The sequence below is a fragment of the Peromyscus eremicus genome, chromosome 3 (assembly GCF_949786415.1).
Source record: "Peromyscus eremicus chromosome 3, PerEre_H2_v1, whole genome shotgun sequence".
Lineage (NCBI taxonomy): Eukaryota > Metazoa > Chordata > Mammalia > Rodentia > Cricetidae > Peromyscus > Peromyscus eremicus.
Genome location: NC_081418.1, coordinates 85609240 through 85626823, shown reverse-complemented (window position 1 = coordinate 85626823; position 17584 = coordinate 85609240). Strand labels below are relative to the sequence as shown.

Sequence of the window (17584 nt, the reverse complement as noted above, 5' to 3'; positions counted from 1 at the left end):
TGGAACTGGGGTGGGGGTGGGGGGCTCATTTTCCCAGGTTTAGATGGAAGTTCTGGACTTTGGCACTTCACCAGGGCAGCAATCTTTATTATATTTACACACACACACACACACACACACACACACACACACACACACCTTCACCTCTCCTATTGACTGGTGACCACTTACATCTAGGCTTCCAGTAACATATTTCTCCCTTTCTTCCTTCTACATTGTAAAGCTAGCCGTCACTCAACACAATAACCTGGGGGAACAAGAGGGATAGAGTGAGGTCCCCGCCTTTATGTCAGAAATGGCATCTAAAGTCAGCAGAGAGGCAGATTCATGAAGAGACAGGACAAGCACAGACAGCTTGAGGGAGGAGATGAAAAGGAACAAGACACTGGATGAATCTGTGTTTTCTGGGGCTTTTGTCTTTAATGTGTACACACACACACACACACACACACACACACACACACACACACACATAATTTATCAGAACATGAATATTCTGTCTACCTGCACTTTACAAAGAACTAAATGACCAGGAAGAATTGCATAGTCATTTTCTTTTATGAAATAACTTCCTAAAAATGTTCACCTCCATGAGCAGTGGAACCTGGTCTAAGAGTCACTGAGACTCGGGAAGTACTCAGGGGTCCTCTGATTCAGTGTGAATGGTCTTTTGTTGGGGAGGAGGGGAAGACAGTTCTGTATCATGAAGTAGTACTTACAGCCATCGTAAGAAGCCCATTTTTCTTCTCATGAGGAAACTGAAATCCACACAGGAGCTAACCTGCCTGAAGTCATAGCTAAAGACACCATTCTGGCATTAGACCCTTGGTTTTTAGTCCCCTTCCTTCTTCCTTGTCCACTGTGGAGATCAGTAGGTGACAGCTCTCCCAGCAGCAACTGGCTTCCTGCTGCTCTCATCATGCATTGAATGTTCCTCCTTATACAGCTTATAGAGTGCTGGATTGAATCTTGCCTGGCCCTGGATATCCCGATTGACCCCGCCTTCAGTCTCATTAACATTCTCGGAGATCCCTATGAGATCAGGCAGTGGAACGCAGACGGACTGCCCAGAGACTTGATATCAACTGAAAATGGCATTTTGGTTACTCAGGGGAGAAGGTGGCCTTTGATGATTGATCCCCAAGATCAGGTGTGTAACAAACACTTGTGACAGAGTGGCCCTCTGCTGAATATTTACCTGTCTGTGATAACATGTAGGAGAGAATTTTAACAGACTTGAAAGGCCATGAACATTTAGACCTAGGGAGTTGAGAAACCTTCTACCCTGAGTCCCTCGCCTTACGGAAGTGGTCAGTTTTGTGAAAAGTCAAGAGGGACCTGCACAAGAGCTCTCCATTCTTCATTTTGACTGGTTTTGTTTAAAAGGCTGGCCATTAGTTTTTCATTTTCTATTGGGGAGCATATATATTGACAGAAATTTGTGATCATGAATCCTTTGACCCTAAAAAGCCTGAGGAGTCGGGGTGAAGTCAGAATAGATGGAATTGGGGACAAGCCTGCCTTCAATTTACAGACTCCTGCTGTCTGGCTTCCTAAATGCTATGTGGGGTCTAGAACAGGAAGCACCTGCCAAAGTCACAGAGCCTGAATGCCAGCAGCCTGGGCTTTCCTAGGTGGCGCTTTTCTTCCTCTGTTTTAAATTTGGACAAAAGAGGAATCTCAAACATTAGACTTTAAAATGTTTATACTAGGAAGAGGAATTTTTGTTTTGTTTGGAGGTTTTTTTTTGTCTCCAATTTAGTTGAACAATATCTCTAAATTTTATTCTAGAAACGTCCCCTTCCCCGACCTTTGTTTTACTCAGCAGCAAGGGCCTTCTGTGTGTTTTCTCTCACAGGCCAACCGCTGGATACGAAACAAGGAAAGTAAAAGTGGCCTAAAGATCATCAAGCTTACAGATACCAACTTCTTACGGACACTGGAAAACTCCATCCGCCTGGGCTTGCCTGTCTTACTGGAAGAGGTTCGATTTCTGCTTTACCCTCCCCTGTTAGTCCCTAGCTATCCGATGTCTGGAATGCTGTATACAGGCCAGTAGACCACACCTGCACATGGGAAGGACACCAGTCAAGTCCATTTGCAAGCTGGTCAAACCAGTCGCTACTCAAGCAGCGCATTCTCCGATGAGATGAGCTGGAATCTGTTGATTGAAGGAATTTTCGCTCCATTATTTTGTAGCTGAGTCTCTACTTCCCAACACTGCTCATTCCCAGGCCTCATTGCGGGCCTTAAAGGACGGAAAATTCAAAGCAATAATGACAGTAGGAATCTTTGTCGACATACATGCCACACACTAATGATGAACCAGTAGATGTAATCATTATTTCTACTTGGGCATAAGGTCAGATTAAATTGATGACTAATAAAAAGGACCAGTTTTTTGTTTTGTTTTGTTTTGTTTTTTTGAGACAAGTCTCATGTACACAGGCTGGTCTCAAACTTATTATATAGCAAAAACTTACCTTGAACTCTTGGTCCACTTGCCTCTACCTCCCGAATGCTGGAATTACAGACTGGGCCATCACAGCTTGTTTCTGGGATTTGGGGCACGATGGGCAAATACTCCACCAACTGAGCTACATCCCGGCCCCCGGAGGGATGGCTCACTGAGTTAAAATGTTCTACTGGGAGATGTATCACTCCAAGATTAATATTGTTTACATTGTTCACTCATTCCACACACCTCTGAGAACAAACTGCGAACAATATAGACAGAGTTCCTGTCTTCAACAGCAGATAGACTCGTTGGGGACAAAGATAGTAAACAAGGAAAAGAAGTGAGGGGGAGGAAGAGATCTCTCAAGACCTTTCAAAAGCTTTGAAAGAGCACATGGGGTACAGAGACAGCCAATGGGAGCGGGGGTACAGAGACAGCCAATGGGAGCGGGGGTACAGAGATCCCGCTCTACTTTCATCCTCTGGCTGGGATAAGACACTCTGACAGAAAGCAACTCGGGGAGGAAAGGATGTTTTTGACTTACACTTTGAGTCACAGTCCATCACTGAGGAAGGGCAGGGCAGGGACCATGAGAACGCTACTTTTGGGCTCCTTCACTGACTCAGTTAGTTTTGTTAATGCAGCCCAAAATCACCTTCCCATGGATGGCTGGACCCTCCAGCATCAATCAGTCATCATGACAGTGTCCCACAGACATGCCCACAGCCAATCTGATCTAGGCAATTCCTCAGCTGAGGCTGCCTCTCCTCAGATGACTCTAGGTAGTTAACAATAAAAACTAAGCAGCGCAGAGCCTAGTGTGGGTGAGATTTAAGCCGTCATTTCTGTCTGAGCTCAACCCAGCAAGAAGGTCTCCAGAGCAAGGGGACTCAGAAACCAAGAATATTGCCTGATGTGTTTATCCTTACCAATAAAAACTCAGGAGTCAGATATCAGGGTAAGAACCTGGGTGATCAGAGAAGCAGCAGAGAAGCATCCAGTGACCTCCTATCTCTGTCATTCCTCCATTCAAAAGGGCTAAGACCCTCTCTAAGCCCCACCCTACTACTTTCTGTCTTTCTATCTGTTCCTCAGTCCTCCAAAACCTCTATGATTAATGCTGGTCAGCTAGTAGCTAGCTCTACCCTCTGATTCAAAGCAAATTTCATTGTCAGAATGCAATCAGGATATCACACAACAATTGCCTAATGACCACACTTTGCTTCCCTAATTTGCCATTCCGTTTTTTTAAAGGAAGAAGGAATAAACAAAAGCATGGGCTGTGACCATTTCAATCCCTTGTAGAAGTATCTCTGATACAGCACAAAAGGTGCTCAGAAATGATATTGACCTGGGGTAATTTAGCGACAGCCCTTGCACGGTAACAAGGACCAATAATAATATGTCATCCCTAATATTTGTGGGAACCAAACAGTCAAAATTTGAACCAAACAGTCAAAATCTCAGTATCCTAACTTATTAATCCTCACTCCAACCTTACCAGACAGTTACTATTATTATCCCATTCTTCCAATGGAGAAACTGAGGCAGTAAGAGGTTGAACTATCTGAGCAGTCTTGACTGCTTAGAAAATCTAAAATGAGTTACAATACTCCCCATTGGAGCCACATAGAGTACCAGGGCCTCAGTGCAGCAAGCTTTGACCGACACAGAGAAGGTGCCAGAATGAATCTCAGGCCCTGCCTTGAACCCTGAAGTCATGTGACAGAGAGAAGTCTCTAGAAGATTTTGGCACAGTTGTATTAGCTTCAAGCTATGCTCTCTACCCTGTGGTTAGTTTGAGACACAAGGGGTCCCAGGAACTTTCCTCTCTCACAGCAGAGGACAAAAATCCCTTCCACAGTGTTGTCCCCTGTGAGAGAGTGCCCTTTATCCATAGCAGAGCACACTTGGGAGTCAGACTCCCGTTCAATGACAGGATGCTCCACCTGGCCCTTCCCTGCTCTCCAGGGCTTAATGTCATTACCATGGTGCTCATTCTTCGATCCTCTCTGTATTTGCTACAGCAGTTCTCTCAGACTTTGTCCCCACCTATTTAGGAGTGTGTAATCCATTCTGTCTATCTCAGTATTTTGTGTGGAGGCTGGGGAAGATGTGGTTCACGTGTCGTGCATGCATGTGGCGGCCAGAGATTGACCTTGGATGTCTTCCTCTATCAATCTATATCTTGATTTTTGAAACAGGGTCTCTCACTAAACCAAGACCTTACCAATTAAGTATACAATCTTAAATGATCTCAAGGCAGATTATTTACTTGGCTACAAGGTGCAGCAAAAGTTCAGTCTCTTTGAGATCAAGAGGAATTTTCAGAAAATTGTATCACCACATAGATCTACTTGTGTACAGACAGCTGAGGGGTGGATCACCCAGCAGTGATATCCCATCATGTTCCTCTCTTAGCTTATTTCTCATAGGGATGAGTAGCATGTGAGGTTATTCTAAATAAATGCATTCCCTTTGTGTGCTCTTATTCACTGATAAATACTCAGAAAACATGTACTGTTAGAAGTAAGGTAAGGATATTGGGAAAATACATGATCACCAGGAAAAGTACTTATTCAAAGTAAATCTTGAGGCCCTTAAATGTCAAGTTGGTGGCATCTATTTTCAACTCCTTGCTTTTTTCATGGTTTGTTTCCATTTTTAAGCTCAGAGAAGTCTTGGATCCAGCCCTGGAACCCATTCTTTTAAAACAAACTTTCATGAGTGGCGGAAGACTACTCATCCGCCTTGGAGATTCGGACATCGATTATGACAAGAGTTTCAGGTTTTATATGACAACCAAAATGCCGAATCCACACTACCTGCCTGAGGTATGTATGAGCTGCTTGCTAGTCTGGAACTTTTCACCCAGCTGAATTATGTGTGATGATTCTCCAAAGCTTGGTGGGCTCCCACGTACAGGGATCAGCTAACAACCTCTCCTGCTCCCCATCTTCTCCCTTTGCCACCCTCCTTACCTTTCATAGGACAGAAGTGCCCCACCCAGTCAGTCCCCAGAACAACGACCTGTCTCATAGCATTGTGCAAATGCCAATGTCCTATACTCCCAAGTAAAATTGGAAAACTCTAGTGACTGGGTGAATTTAGAGAATCATTGGCCAGAGTTCCAGTAGCTGTTGTTAGACACGGCAGGAGGTATTATCTTTTTCCTTCCCCTTGCCATTGATTTATTCAAGTGAAGTCTGAATAATGTGATAGTATGATAATAGTTTCCCATAAAAATGTTATGATGAAATGAAAGAAGTAAAGCAGCTCGTTTTATTACAAATAAAGCTTCTTTTGAACAAAGACATTATGTGCAAGTCACCATCTATAACTGAGTGATTTTATTACCTCATTCAGTCCCCACAGACACCCCTATAAATTCCTTATAAGTATCAGAAGCAAAAGCTTGACAGATATGAAAGGCTTGACCAACATCATGCAACCACTGAAGGGTGCAGCTGAAATTCAAACCAAAGTTGTTGATTCTAAAAGGCTGCTGCTAACCCTTTCTGGCTCATCAATTCTTAAACTATCGTGTAGGATCCTGGGTATGGGGAAGAGGGGAAGAGCAAGGTTACCTCTCCTACTGGCAGAGAAAATCACAAGTTGAATTCTGAAATCATTGAATTTTCAAAGCCACTTTATGCTTGGTGTATGTGGGTAGTCATGTGCGTGATCAGACTTGAGACTTCTGCATCTTCCCAGATAACAGGGAATCCTAATCCCATAAAGAAAGCCCATCTTGTTATACCAGCTGACTTAGGCACTCAAGTCCACCATGCTTGTCTTCCAGGTGTGCATTAAAGTCACCATCATCAATTTCACTGTAACTAAATCAGGTCTGGAGGATCAGTTGCTAAGGTAACCAGGAGAGAGTATGTGTGGGAAGCTGGGTTATGGTCATGGGTTTCACAATGTTTTATTTAGAAGGGTGTTTTGAGATTTATTTTTTTATATTTAATCATTTGCATGCATGTTTGTCTCTGTGTATCTGCACTTGAGTGCAGGTGCGTTCAGAGGCCAGAAGATGGCATCAGATCCCACAGAGCTGGAGTTACAGAAGGTTATAAGCCACCCACTAAGGGTGCTGGGAACAAAACTCAGGTCTTCCGCAAGAGTAGTATGCACTCTTAACCACTGAGCCACCTTTCTAGACATTGTTTAGAAGTTTTGGCAAAGAAAAACAAACAATAGAATGAATCTCCAAAAAAGATATATCAGTCCTCAAATTCACCACTAAACAGAGGGTCTTTTAAATGTGATCAAATGTAAGCACTACCTGTAATATTATTTTAGATTGCTAAATATCATTGAACTTACTCCATGTCTATGTACATATAAGCATGCATCTAAAATTTTTATTATTTTAGTTTATGTTTATCATGTTATATATTTATACCGTGTATACAGTGTTTTACTATTTTATCACATTAGTTACGATGGATGCATGTGTTGTGTGCACCCTTACACCGCCACTCAAAGGACAACCACAGGAACTGGTGCGCTCTGTCCACTACATGGGTCCCAGGGATTGAACTCAAGTCTCCAGGCTCAGCAGCAGGCACCTTTAACTGCTGAGTCATCACAGTGGCCCATCCAGAGGAAGGGCTTTAGAAGAATGCCTCTCAAACCACGTTTACCTCTAAGGAGGGCATCAGATGTGGAGATGGAGCTGACAAAACAGAACTGAAATCTTTTCATCTTTTGCTCTGTTATAAGAATAAATTCATATAGTATTTATATAAAAGAATTGCTTCTTTGAGGTGGTAGTGTTTCATAATATCCCGTGTCCACATTTTTTTTTAACTCCTGTCTAAAATGTTCGGCTTCCTCTGTTCGGCTTGGCATAGATGAGTGTTAGTGAATGAAATTGAATGATCAGGGGGCTGAAGAGATGGCTCAGTGATTAAGAGCACTGGCTGCTCTTCCAGAGGACCTGGGTTTAATTCCTAGCACCTACATGGCAGCTCACAACTGTTTGTAACTCCAGGGTTCTGACACCTTCACACCAATATACATAAAATAAATTTTTTAAAAAAAGAAATTGAGTGATCAGAGTGGCAAAGTGGTTCCCTCCAGATGAGCAGATGCTGTGAGAACTGTGGTGGAAAAAATAATCAGAAGTGACATTCCAGGCTGGGGAGACAGCTCAGTCCACAGAGTGCTTGATGGACAAGCATAGGGACCTCAGTTCAGTTTTTTTATATTTATTTATTTGTTATTTAGTCAGGAGTATCACATGCACTGGACCATAGAGCACATGGAGAAGACAGAGAACCACCTGTCAACATTAGTAATCTCTTCTCCTTATGTGGGTTCCAGGAATTGAGCTCAGGTCATCAGCCTTGGTACCAAGAGCCTTTACCTGCTAAGCTATCTCTGAGGCCCCTGGGACTTCAGTTCAGATCCCAGAACTCACATAAAAAGCAAGGTGTGGTGGCCCATGCTTGTTATCCCAGCACTGGGAAGGTAGAAATAGGCAGATGCCTGGAGGTCTTCAGTCAGCCAGCCTAGCCTATGGTGAGCTCCAGGCCAATGAGGCCAGTCTCAAAATAAGTTAGGTAGCATTCCTGAGGAAAACCACCAGAGGTCAACATCTGGCCTCCATCTGCACACACACACACACACACACACACACAACAAATACATATAAAACTAAATAAATGATTGGCATGCAGTTCTCTGAAGAGCCATCATACCAACCCAGCAACCAGGGATATTGTGCTTTCAGATTCAGCTACATAGCACTCCCAATGCCCAGTTACAGAATACTCAGAAAAAAAGTTATATACAGGAAAGCAGTGACTTAGGGGAGCTGACCAAGTTGTAATCCAGCTCTTCCAACTTCGGTTCTAGCGATGTGGTGCGGCTTGAAAAACCTGAGTTGGAGGAACAGCGAATCAAGCTCATTGTGAGGATCAACAGTGATAAAAACCAGCTGAAATCTATCGAAGACAAAATCCTGAAACTGCTCTTTACATCTGAGGGGAACATTCTGGATAATGAAGAACTCATTGATACACTCCAGGACTCAAAGGCAAGTGACAGTCTTAGCGTTCACAGAGTGTGTGCATCCATCCACAACAGTATAGGCCTGTCCCAGCATTCAAGAGGCAGAGGCAGGAGCATCAAAAATTGAATGCCAACCTGGACTATGATGAATTACAGAGTAGTCTGGGTTATGTAAGGACACTCAGTCTCAAAACAAGAAATGTGTGGATTCAAAAGTCATAGTTTAGGGGCCTGGTTTGGCTCCCTTGTGGCTCAAATACCTGCTGTTCCAAAAGACCCAGTCTTCCAAGGACCCAGGTTTGAATTGCAGCACCCATATGGTGACTAACAACCATCTGTCACTCCTGTTCCAGGGGATCCAGCGCCTTCTTCTGGCATCGGCCAGCACTGCACACAGGTGCACAGACACACATGCAGGCAAAACACCCATATACATAAAATACAAATAAAATAAAAGTTTGAATAAGTCATAGCTTCATCATCTGAGGGTCCTACATGGTCTTCGAGGCAAGAGTAGACCATCTGTAAGTTGCTAGGGACACATAGAGTATTTCTAGCAAAACTTTCAATCGCCATAGATGGAAAAACAAGATACTTCATGACAAAACCAGATTTAAACAATATCTATCCACAAATCCAGCCCTATAGAAAGTACTAGAAGGAAAACTTGGGCATATACCCAAAGGAAGCTTGGGCGTATACCCAAAGGATGATCAATCATACCACAAGGACACTTGCTCAACTATATTCATAGCAGTGTTATTCATAATAGCCAGAACCTGGAAACAACCTAGATTCCCCTCAACCAAAGAATGGATAAAGAAAATGTGGTACGTTTACACAATGAAGTATTTCTCAGCTGTTAAAAAAAAAAAAATGACAACATGAAATTTGCAGGCAAATGGATGGAACTAGAAAATATCATCCTGAGTGAGGTAACCCAGATCCAGAAAGACAAACATGGTATGTACTCACTCATAAGTGGATACTAGATGTAAAGCAAAGAATAACCAAACTACAATCCACAGCCCCAGAGAAGCTAGATAACAAAGAGGACTCTAATAAAGACACACATGGAGGGCCCCGGGAAGGGGAAATAGTGAAGATCTCCTGGATAAACTGGGGGAGAGAGAGGTGGAGAGGAGAGGATAAGGGGATGAGAACATGAGGGATCGAACTGGGGGCCCGACCAAGAGGGAGAGCAATGAAAGAGATATCTTGAAATGAAAGAGGGCACCATTTGGGAGTTAGGGAGAAACCTGGTGCCAGGGAAATTCCCAGGAATCCAAAAGGATGACCCCAGCTAAAACTCCTAGCAATAGTGGAGAGGGCTCCTGAACTGGCCTTCCCCTGTAATCAGAATGGTGACTACTCTAATTGTCAACAGAGAGCTTTCATCGAGTAACTGATGGAGGCAGATGCAGAGATCCACAACCAAACACTGGGCTGAGCTCCAGGAGTCCAGCTGTTGAGAGGGAGGAGGGAATGTATGAGTGGAGAAGGGTAGGGAGTAGGAGGTGGTGGTCAATATCATGACAGGGAAACCCACAGAGACAGCTGACCTGAGCTCATGGGAGCCTGCAGGGGTCCAACCTGGGCCCTCTGCATGTGAATAACAGTTATATAGCTTAGTCTGTTTGTGGGGCCCCTAGCAGTGGGATCAGGACCTGTGCCTGGCAGGTGAGCTGGCTTTTTGAAACCTATTCCCCATGCAGGGATGCCTCACCTAGCCTTGATGCAGGGGGAGGAGCTTGGTCCTGCCTCAATGTGATATGGCATGTGTTATTGGCTCCCATGGGAGGCCTGCCCCTTTCTGAACGGAGGAGGAGTGGATGGGAAAAGGAGATAGATGGGCAGTGGGGAGAGGGAACAGGAAGAGAGGAGGGAAGGAAACCTGGGGTTGGTATGGTAAATGAATGAAAGATTTTAATTTAAAAAAAAAAAAAAGAACCTACTGGCCTCACTACCAGTCCAGTGGTTGCCTATAACATTCCTGGAACTGAGTCTCTGCAGGTCAAGAACTCTACCCTGAGCTCCATCCTAGCCCTCCTCGTGACTTGTGAAACTGTCCACTGTCTTTCTTAGTCTCCTAACTGCAAAGAGCCAGGGTCAGCTCAGTCATAAGAATGTCACTGCCTCCAGAGCCTCTTCCAATGCACCTTTACATTAATACCCCCCTTATTATAACCACTAACTCACTCCATCCTTATTTTTTTTTTTATTTTTCTCCAGACAGGGTTTCTCTGTGTAGCCTTGGCTGTCCCTGGAGCTCGCTCTGTAGACAAGGCTGACCTCGAACTCAGAGCTCTGCCTGCCTCTGCCTCCTGAATGTTGGAATTACCACCACGGCCTGACTTTATCCTTATTTCTTTCCTAGACTGGACTGGATGCGTTCTCAAATCCTCACTATTTTTCAGAAGCAGATCGCTAAGAACTTGTTGCGTGTTTATTCAGATCACTTCAGGCGCCATCAAAACCAGGCTGAAGGAGGCAGAGTCCACAGAGCTGATGATCAACGTGGCGCGAGAGAAGTACCGCCCAGTGGCCACCCAGGGCTCCGTGATGTACTTCGTCATCGCCAGCCTCTCCGAAATCGATCCCATGTATCAGTATTCGCTGAAGTATTTTAAACAGGTGACGGCCTTGTTGGTGTGCCTTCCCTTTGAAGCTGGGTTATTTCATACCTTTGCCAAGCCATGTTTCAAGTTTAGGGGTGAAATCCTCCAGGATTTGGGGTGCAGACACAGAGTTCAAGAGTGGTCCCATCCACCAGATCACCTAAGGAGTCCAGTGCCCAATGTGTGCAGAGTGCTATAGAGGAAGAGGAGGGTAGAGCTTGGCAAGGCCAATTTTCTCTCTCTCTCAACTAACTAGCTTGCTTGCTTTCCCTCTGATCTGCTGCCTTTTGTGGTAAGAAGCACTTTAGGGCCGTGGTTCTCAGCCTGTGGGTCACGACCTCTCTGGAGGATCAACAACCCTTTCAGAGGGGTCCCCTAAGACCGTCAGAAAACACAGATATTTGCATTACAATTCATAATAGTAGCAAAATTACAGTTATGAGGTAGCAACGTCAATTTTATGATTTGGGGTCACCACAGCATGGGGAATTGTATTAAAGGGTCTCAGCATTAGGAGGGTTGAGAACCACTGCTCTAGGGGTTAGGGAGATAGAGCAATGGTTAAAATGCTTTTTGCTCAAGAATGAAGTCTAGAGCAAATGCCAGGTGGACAGGGCACCTGCCTGTAATTCCAGCCTCAGAAGGCAGAGACAGGGGATCCCCAGAGCAAGCTGATTAGCAACATTAGCCATATCAATGAGTGCTGGGTTTGATTGAGAAACCCTGCCTTCAATTAATACCACAGAATATGCCACACTAAGACAGTACCTTGATTGTTTGGGAGCCTGCCATGGGAATGACCCTCCTTGAAGTCATCTGAGAATGACTAACTACCTTTTTGTGTGTTGTGTTTATAATGTTGTCTCTGTGGTCCTTGTTCTTCACCTTAATGGGCATAATGGTCCCATTATCTACTGTGTATGGTGTAACCACATAACTAATTGTGTGGTGGGGGGTGGGGCTATGGATCCAGGTGCTAGTAAAGATGGCCCCAGGGAAAGTGTAGAGGGTGGAACCCAAGTTGTTACAAGAAAGTATGATTGGAGCTTCAGGTCAAGAAAGATGATGTCAGTACATGATTCTCTCGTGGGCAACACTGTAAATACTGTAGACTTGGCACATGATTGGGTAACCTTCAAGCTGATTGGCCCAATGGGGCACTTTTCCCCCCAAACCTTGTTTTTTATGCTTTAAAAGAGCTTGCTGTTTTTTGTTTTTTATTTTTTTTACTTTGATGCCCTTTTTTTTTAATTTTTATTTTGCAATACAATTCAGTTCTACATATCAGCCACAGATTCCCTTGTTCTCCCCCCTCCCGCCCCCCTCACCTTCCCCCCAGCCCACCCCCCATTCCCATCTCCTCCAGGACAAAGCCTTCCCTGCAGACTGAGATCAACCTGGTAGACTCAGTCCAGGTAGGTCCAGTCCCCTCCTCCCAGGCCGAGCCAAGCGACCCTGCATAGGCCCCAGGTTTGAGCTTGCTGTTTTTAAATAAAGGAGTCCATGACTGACTTGGCTCCCGGCTGCATCTAATTGTCTCCCAGGAAAAGGGAGGCTGGGGAATGGGAGAGCGGTGCACTTACCTTTCCTCAGTTCTAGGTGGTCCCTTCTCGGGAGACCTAAGTTCCCCATGGGGCAGGACCCCACAACTAATAATGTAAGAATGATTTTTCTGGACTACACTTTAATCAAAGCTATCCACAGTGGTAAAATGACTTCCTTCAAAACTCTTCATGCTTTTTAGTACAACTGGCTTTTCCACTTTTAGTATTTTTTTTATTCTGTTTGGACAATCAGCTTGAATTTTATTTTTATTATACAATTATTCTGATAACAATTAGAAAAATCTGTAAAGCTTTTTTCTTATTCAAGGAGTAAGTTAAAAACTTTTCTGACTAAAAGTACTTCAGATTGAAGCTATTGTTTCCTGAAGATCTATGTGCAATTGACAATAAACACAAATTCAAACAAACGAGAGAGAGAGAGAGAGAGAGAGAGAGAGAGAGAGAGAGAGAGAGAGAGAGAGAGAGACCCTGCCTTAATAAGTAAGATGGAAGAGTGTAAGAGTGTTTGGGGATGATTCCCAACCTCAACCTCAGGTCTCCACATGCACGTTCACATATGTGCATGTGTTCACACACACACGAAGCATGCATAAGTACACTCGTGCATAAACATCTCACACACACATACACAAACACACCACACATGAGAGGATGAAAAATAATCTCTTTGTACTTTGTGCTGGCTCTTCCGACTTCGCAGTGGGCTAGTAGGGTGGCACCACCTTAGCGAAGCCGGCTCCTGCGTCTCCCCCACCTCTCCCCAGAATGCACCGCGCCGCACCTCCTTTGCTGCTACCTGGGATTCCTTGGCTCCTTTTCTGCTTCACGAGCAAATTGTGAGACTGTGCTGTTTTATTTCGGTCTCTCTTGCCTCACATCCGCACCTGACCCCCACCTGCTCTCTCCTGAGGAAGACTGACTGGATGCCTCGCTGTCCTCAATGCCGCTCTCAGTATCTACCCCAATGCATTCCGAGTCCTGGAGCTTCAGCAAGCTCTGCTGGGTTCACTGAAGACTTCAGGGGAACAGAGAGCTCACCCCACAAGTACCTCGCTAGCCCAATCTTCCACCTCCCTGCTCCTCCTGTCCTGACTATGTTGTGTCTCTTATCTGTTAACTAAATAGTTAGAAGGTGGGGGAAAATGTTACTAATTTTAGCTAAAAACAATAAAAATAGTATGGGGGTGAATATGCTCAGTATCCAGTTTATATACATACAAAAGCTTGTAGAGAAAAAGGCAAAAAAAGTCAGAAAATAAATACTATGCATACATGTCATGGGATTCATATAGATAGTGTAAAGTTTACTAGAGAGGAGCATCTTACCATATCCACATCCTCACAGTTATCCATAGTTTTTGCCTTTATAGCAAAAGCAACTAAAAACTACTCATTTAAGCAGGAATCCCATAGAAGAGCACAATTTTGTTATTTGCAGGCTTCTGGTTATATTAGATACTTGGTCATCTTACCTCTCTTGTACCCTGTGTTCTCCAATCTACCTCTTCCCACTTTCTCCCCCATCCTCTACCAGCTCACAGCATATATGGTCCCCTTTTCTATGGGGATTAATTTAGCGTCCTCCACTTCTCTAATCCTCCACACTCATGCCCGTGACAGTACAACAAAGACCTCCTCCTTCTATGTGGCTCAGAGTAGACGACAAAGGTGCCTGATTCCTTGGACACACCAGCCAAACTGACTCCTTCTCGTTACCTAGACTCACTGATTCATTGTGCCGAGAGCACTCTCTCTACTGTCTAGAGCACCCTGACTTCTAGACAAAATGCCACCTTCTCCAGAAAGGCCTGCCACACACCTCTGCAAGCTGACCAGATTGCACGCCTGTAAGGTCTTCCTCACGTGGCTGGGTTATTGACCACTCTAAGAAGTGGGTCTGGTATCTCAAGAAAATAACCACACTGTGGTGATATTTTATTTGTGCTGAAATGTGGTGATATTTTATCTGTGCTTTAATAAATAAAGTTTGCCTGGAGATCAGAGGAAATAGCAAGCCATTTTAAGTAAACAAAGAAGTCAGGCAGTGGTAGCACATGCCCTTAATCCTATCATTTAGCAGGCAGGATCTCTGTGTGGTCAAGGACACACTAGGGAACAGAGTCAAGTGTGGTGACTCATGCCTTTAATCCCAGTACCAACCATAGAGACCTGGAGGTCTGTACAGACAGACAGAAAGTGACAGAGCTGTGTAGGAAGAGGAAGCGAGGTAGCTGGGCTAAGAGAGCCAATGAGAGGGCAGAACAGCAAGGCATATAAGCCTAGGTAGACAGGAAGTAGCGTATTTTGGTAAGGTTAGCTGTGGCTTTCCCTGTTTCCCTGACCCTTCTCTGAGGCTTTCACCCCTATATTTGGCTCCGTGTTTTTTATTTAATAAGACCATTCAGAAATTCGTCTACACCACACAGTCCGAAAGGTTAACTTCTTCAGAACAGTGCAGAGCTGTGCCCACTCGAGCAGGCCAGCACACCTGGCCGGAGTCCTTCGGGTTTTCTTTCCTAACTCACAGGGGTCCTTGCCCCACTCCAAGTGGCCAATTTGGAGCAGAAAGTACAACCTTGAGCACGCAGTTTGATTTCCAGAAGGGCTGGCCCTGGAGGATTTTAAATTTCTTCTAAGCAGCTTCTTTACAGTGTTTTTTAATGGAGTTTTGTTTTATTTAACTCTTTAGGGAAAAAGAAAAAAAAGTACATTTTATTTACAGTTCCCCTTCGTTTGATTTTCTTCAAATTTAATTAACATTGTCTAGCTTTCCTGGTTTATGGTATTCATCAGGAATATATGGTAAGATGTGGGGAGTCTCTTACTGTTGTTTCAATTAGTAGTTGGACTCACCCTCATATGCATATCAACCAACTAATGGGACCCAACTATACTCATGGTCACTGGCCACTCCAAGGCCTTGGCCATCTTGCTACAAGAAAATGAGGTGGGTGCCAAGAAGGCATCTCCCTGAAGCAAAGGTACAAAGAACCCAGGTGGGATTCCTGGTCCATCCCTGAGAGGCACGCACTGCACTCAGGCTGAGGTCTAGCAAGTTGCTCAGGATAGTCCAGACTTGAGGGGAAAGTGTGCAGCCCTGACTCCCGACGGGAGGGGTAGCCAACAATCCCAGCAGTTGTTTCTTTATCCTGATAAGCCTTGTGTGCCACTTACCCCACCTTGCCTCAGGTGGAGGGTGTCTCTCTCCAGCTGCAGTCTGACCTCCCAGAAGGCCATGCTAAAGCTCTCCCAGACCTCTGGCCTCCACACTGCCCACTGTCATGAGTCTCTTTGAGTGAGCAGACTGCTCCCGTTCATCCCTAGCAGTCAAACAATTCCCGTGAAAATGGAAACACCTGGACAAACATGACGTGGAAATGAGCCAGATTTTCCTCTAGTGGCCTTAATGGTGCGGAACACAAACCTCACCAAGTTGAGATGCATTCGAGATTTTTCCACGGTGTTCGCCTCCCACATTGTTCACTGAACGTCAAAATGGGGGGAGAGAGGAGAAGCGTCTCTGCTTCACAGAGAGTGAGTCCAATCTTCTTTCTCCTGCAGTTGTTCAACACGACAATCGAAACTTCTGAGAAGACGGATGACCTGCAGTACCGCCTGAGCATCCTCCTGCAGCAGACCCTCCTCACCGCGTACACCAACGTCTCGCGAGGGCTGTTCGAACAGCACAAGCTCATCTACAGCTTCATGCTCTGCGTGGAGATCATGCGGCAGCAAGGGCAGCTGACAGAGGCCGAGTGGAATTTCTTCCTCCGAGGTTCCGCAGGGATGGAGAAGGTACCTGAGAGGCTGACAGTCTCCCACCCGGTAGCTCACATGTCACTTTTCTTACTGTTGTGACCAGAAAGTGGCAAAATTCCCCGACAAGAAGCCGCTTGAGGAAGGGAGTGTTGGCCTGAGCTCGGCAGAGGGCACCGCGGTCACGCTGTGCCCACAGTCGGGAAGGAGAGCGAGGACCAGACGTGGGGCCAGGAGAAAGGTTGAGAGCAACATGTGGGAACAGATGATAACACCTGTTTGATTTGGAGTGCTATCTTGGGGTGTCGGTTAAGTAAATTCTTCCCTCATAAAACTCCGCTAAAGATTTCCATTTAAAAAAAAATAGTATTTCTCATTCTTTCCCAAATCATGTTTTCTGTGCTGTTCAATAGATACAGCACAAAGTCCTTCCTTGTTAAACAACAGGGTCAGAGGTCAGACACATGCAACAGATAAGCTGCTGGCAGGCTACAAACCACAAACTACAGAAATGGAAGACCACCCCCAAAAAAAAGTACATCCAGGCAATAAAGACCTCAAGAGCCACCTCCAGTTACCCACTTCCTCCAGCAAGACTCTGCCTCCTAAAGCCTCCACAACCTTACCCAAAGTGCCATCAGCTGGAGACGAACTGTTCAAACGCAGGATCCGGGGAGGAGCCTGTCACAGTCATACCGCAGCACGCAGTCCCCTGCCTGACAGTGCTCCCCAGTCAGGAGGCCCGGTTACAGCTCAGCCAGCTGCGCCTCCAGCTGCCTGGAGAATTTGGTTAACGTTTTGCCTCCTGTGCAGCTGTGTCCTCGACTCCGAAAGCAGGAGTAACCAGTGAGCTAGAAAATTAGTTCTCCGGGAAACTGGAGAGATGGCTCAGTGGTCAGAAGGACGTGCTACTACTCCAGAGGACTAAGTCGAGCTCCCAGCACTCACATTTGAGAGCTTACAACTACCTATCACTCCTACTCCAAGGGATCGAACCTCCTCTTCTGGACTTCATGGGTACCTGCACACACGTGCACACACACACACAAACACGTAATTTTAAAAAAGCAATCTTTTAAAAAAAATATTAACCATCTTACAAATGTGAAGGGTTTTCTCACACAGAGGCTCAGAGAAATGAAAGAATTTTCCAGAACACGTTAATG

The 17584-nt window shown here is 45.0% G+C and overlaps 1 protein-coding gene across 1 annotated transcript in view; it reads left to right on the top strand.

Annotated features, from left to right (window-relative positions):
- The window catches only part of Dnah6 (dynein axonemal heavy chain 6), a 205061-nt gene that overhangs the window by 142295 nt on the left and 45182 nt on the right, over positions 1-17584 (top strand). Inside the window, exons 55-61 of the mRNA XM_059258003.1 lie at positions 947-1150; positions 1859-1984; positions 5128-5292; positions 6261-6328; positions 8324-8504; positions 10934-11113; positions 16224-16457. Coding sequence (XP_059113986.1) covers positions 947-1150; positions 1859-1984; positions 5128-5292; positions 6261-6328; positions 8324-8504; positions 10934-11113; positions 16224-16457 — 1158 coding nt within the window. The remainder of the gene's footprint in view (positions 1-946; positions 1151-1858; positions 1985-5127; positions 5293-6260; positions 6329-8323; positions 8505-10933; positions 11114-16223; positions 16458-17584) is intronic.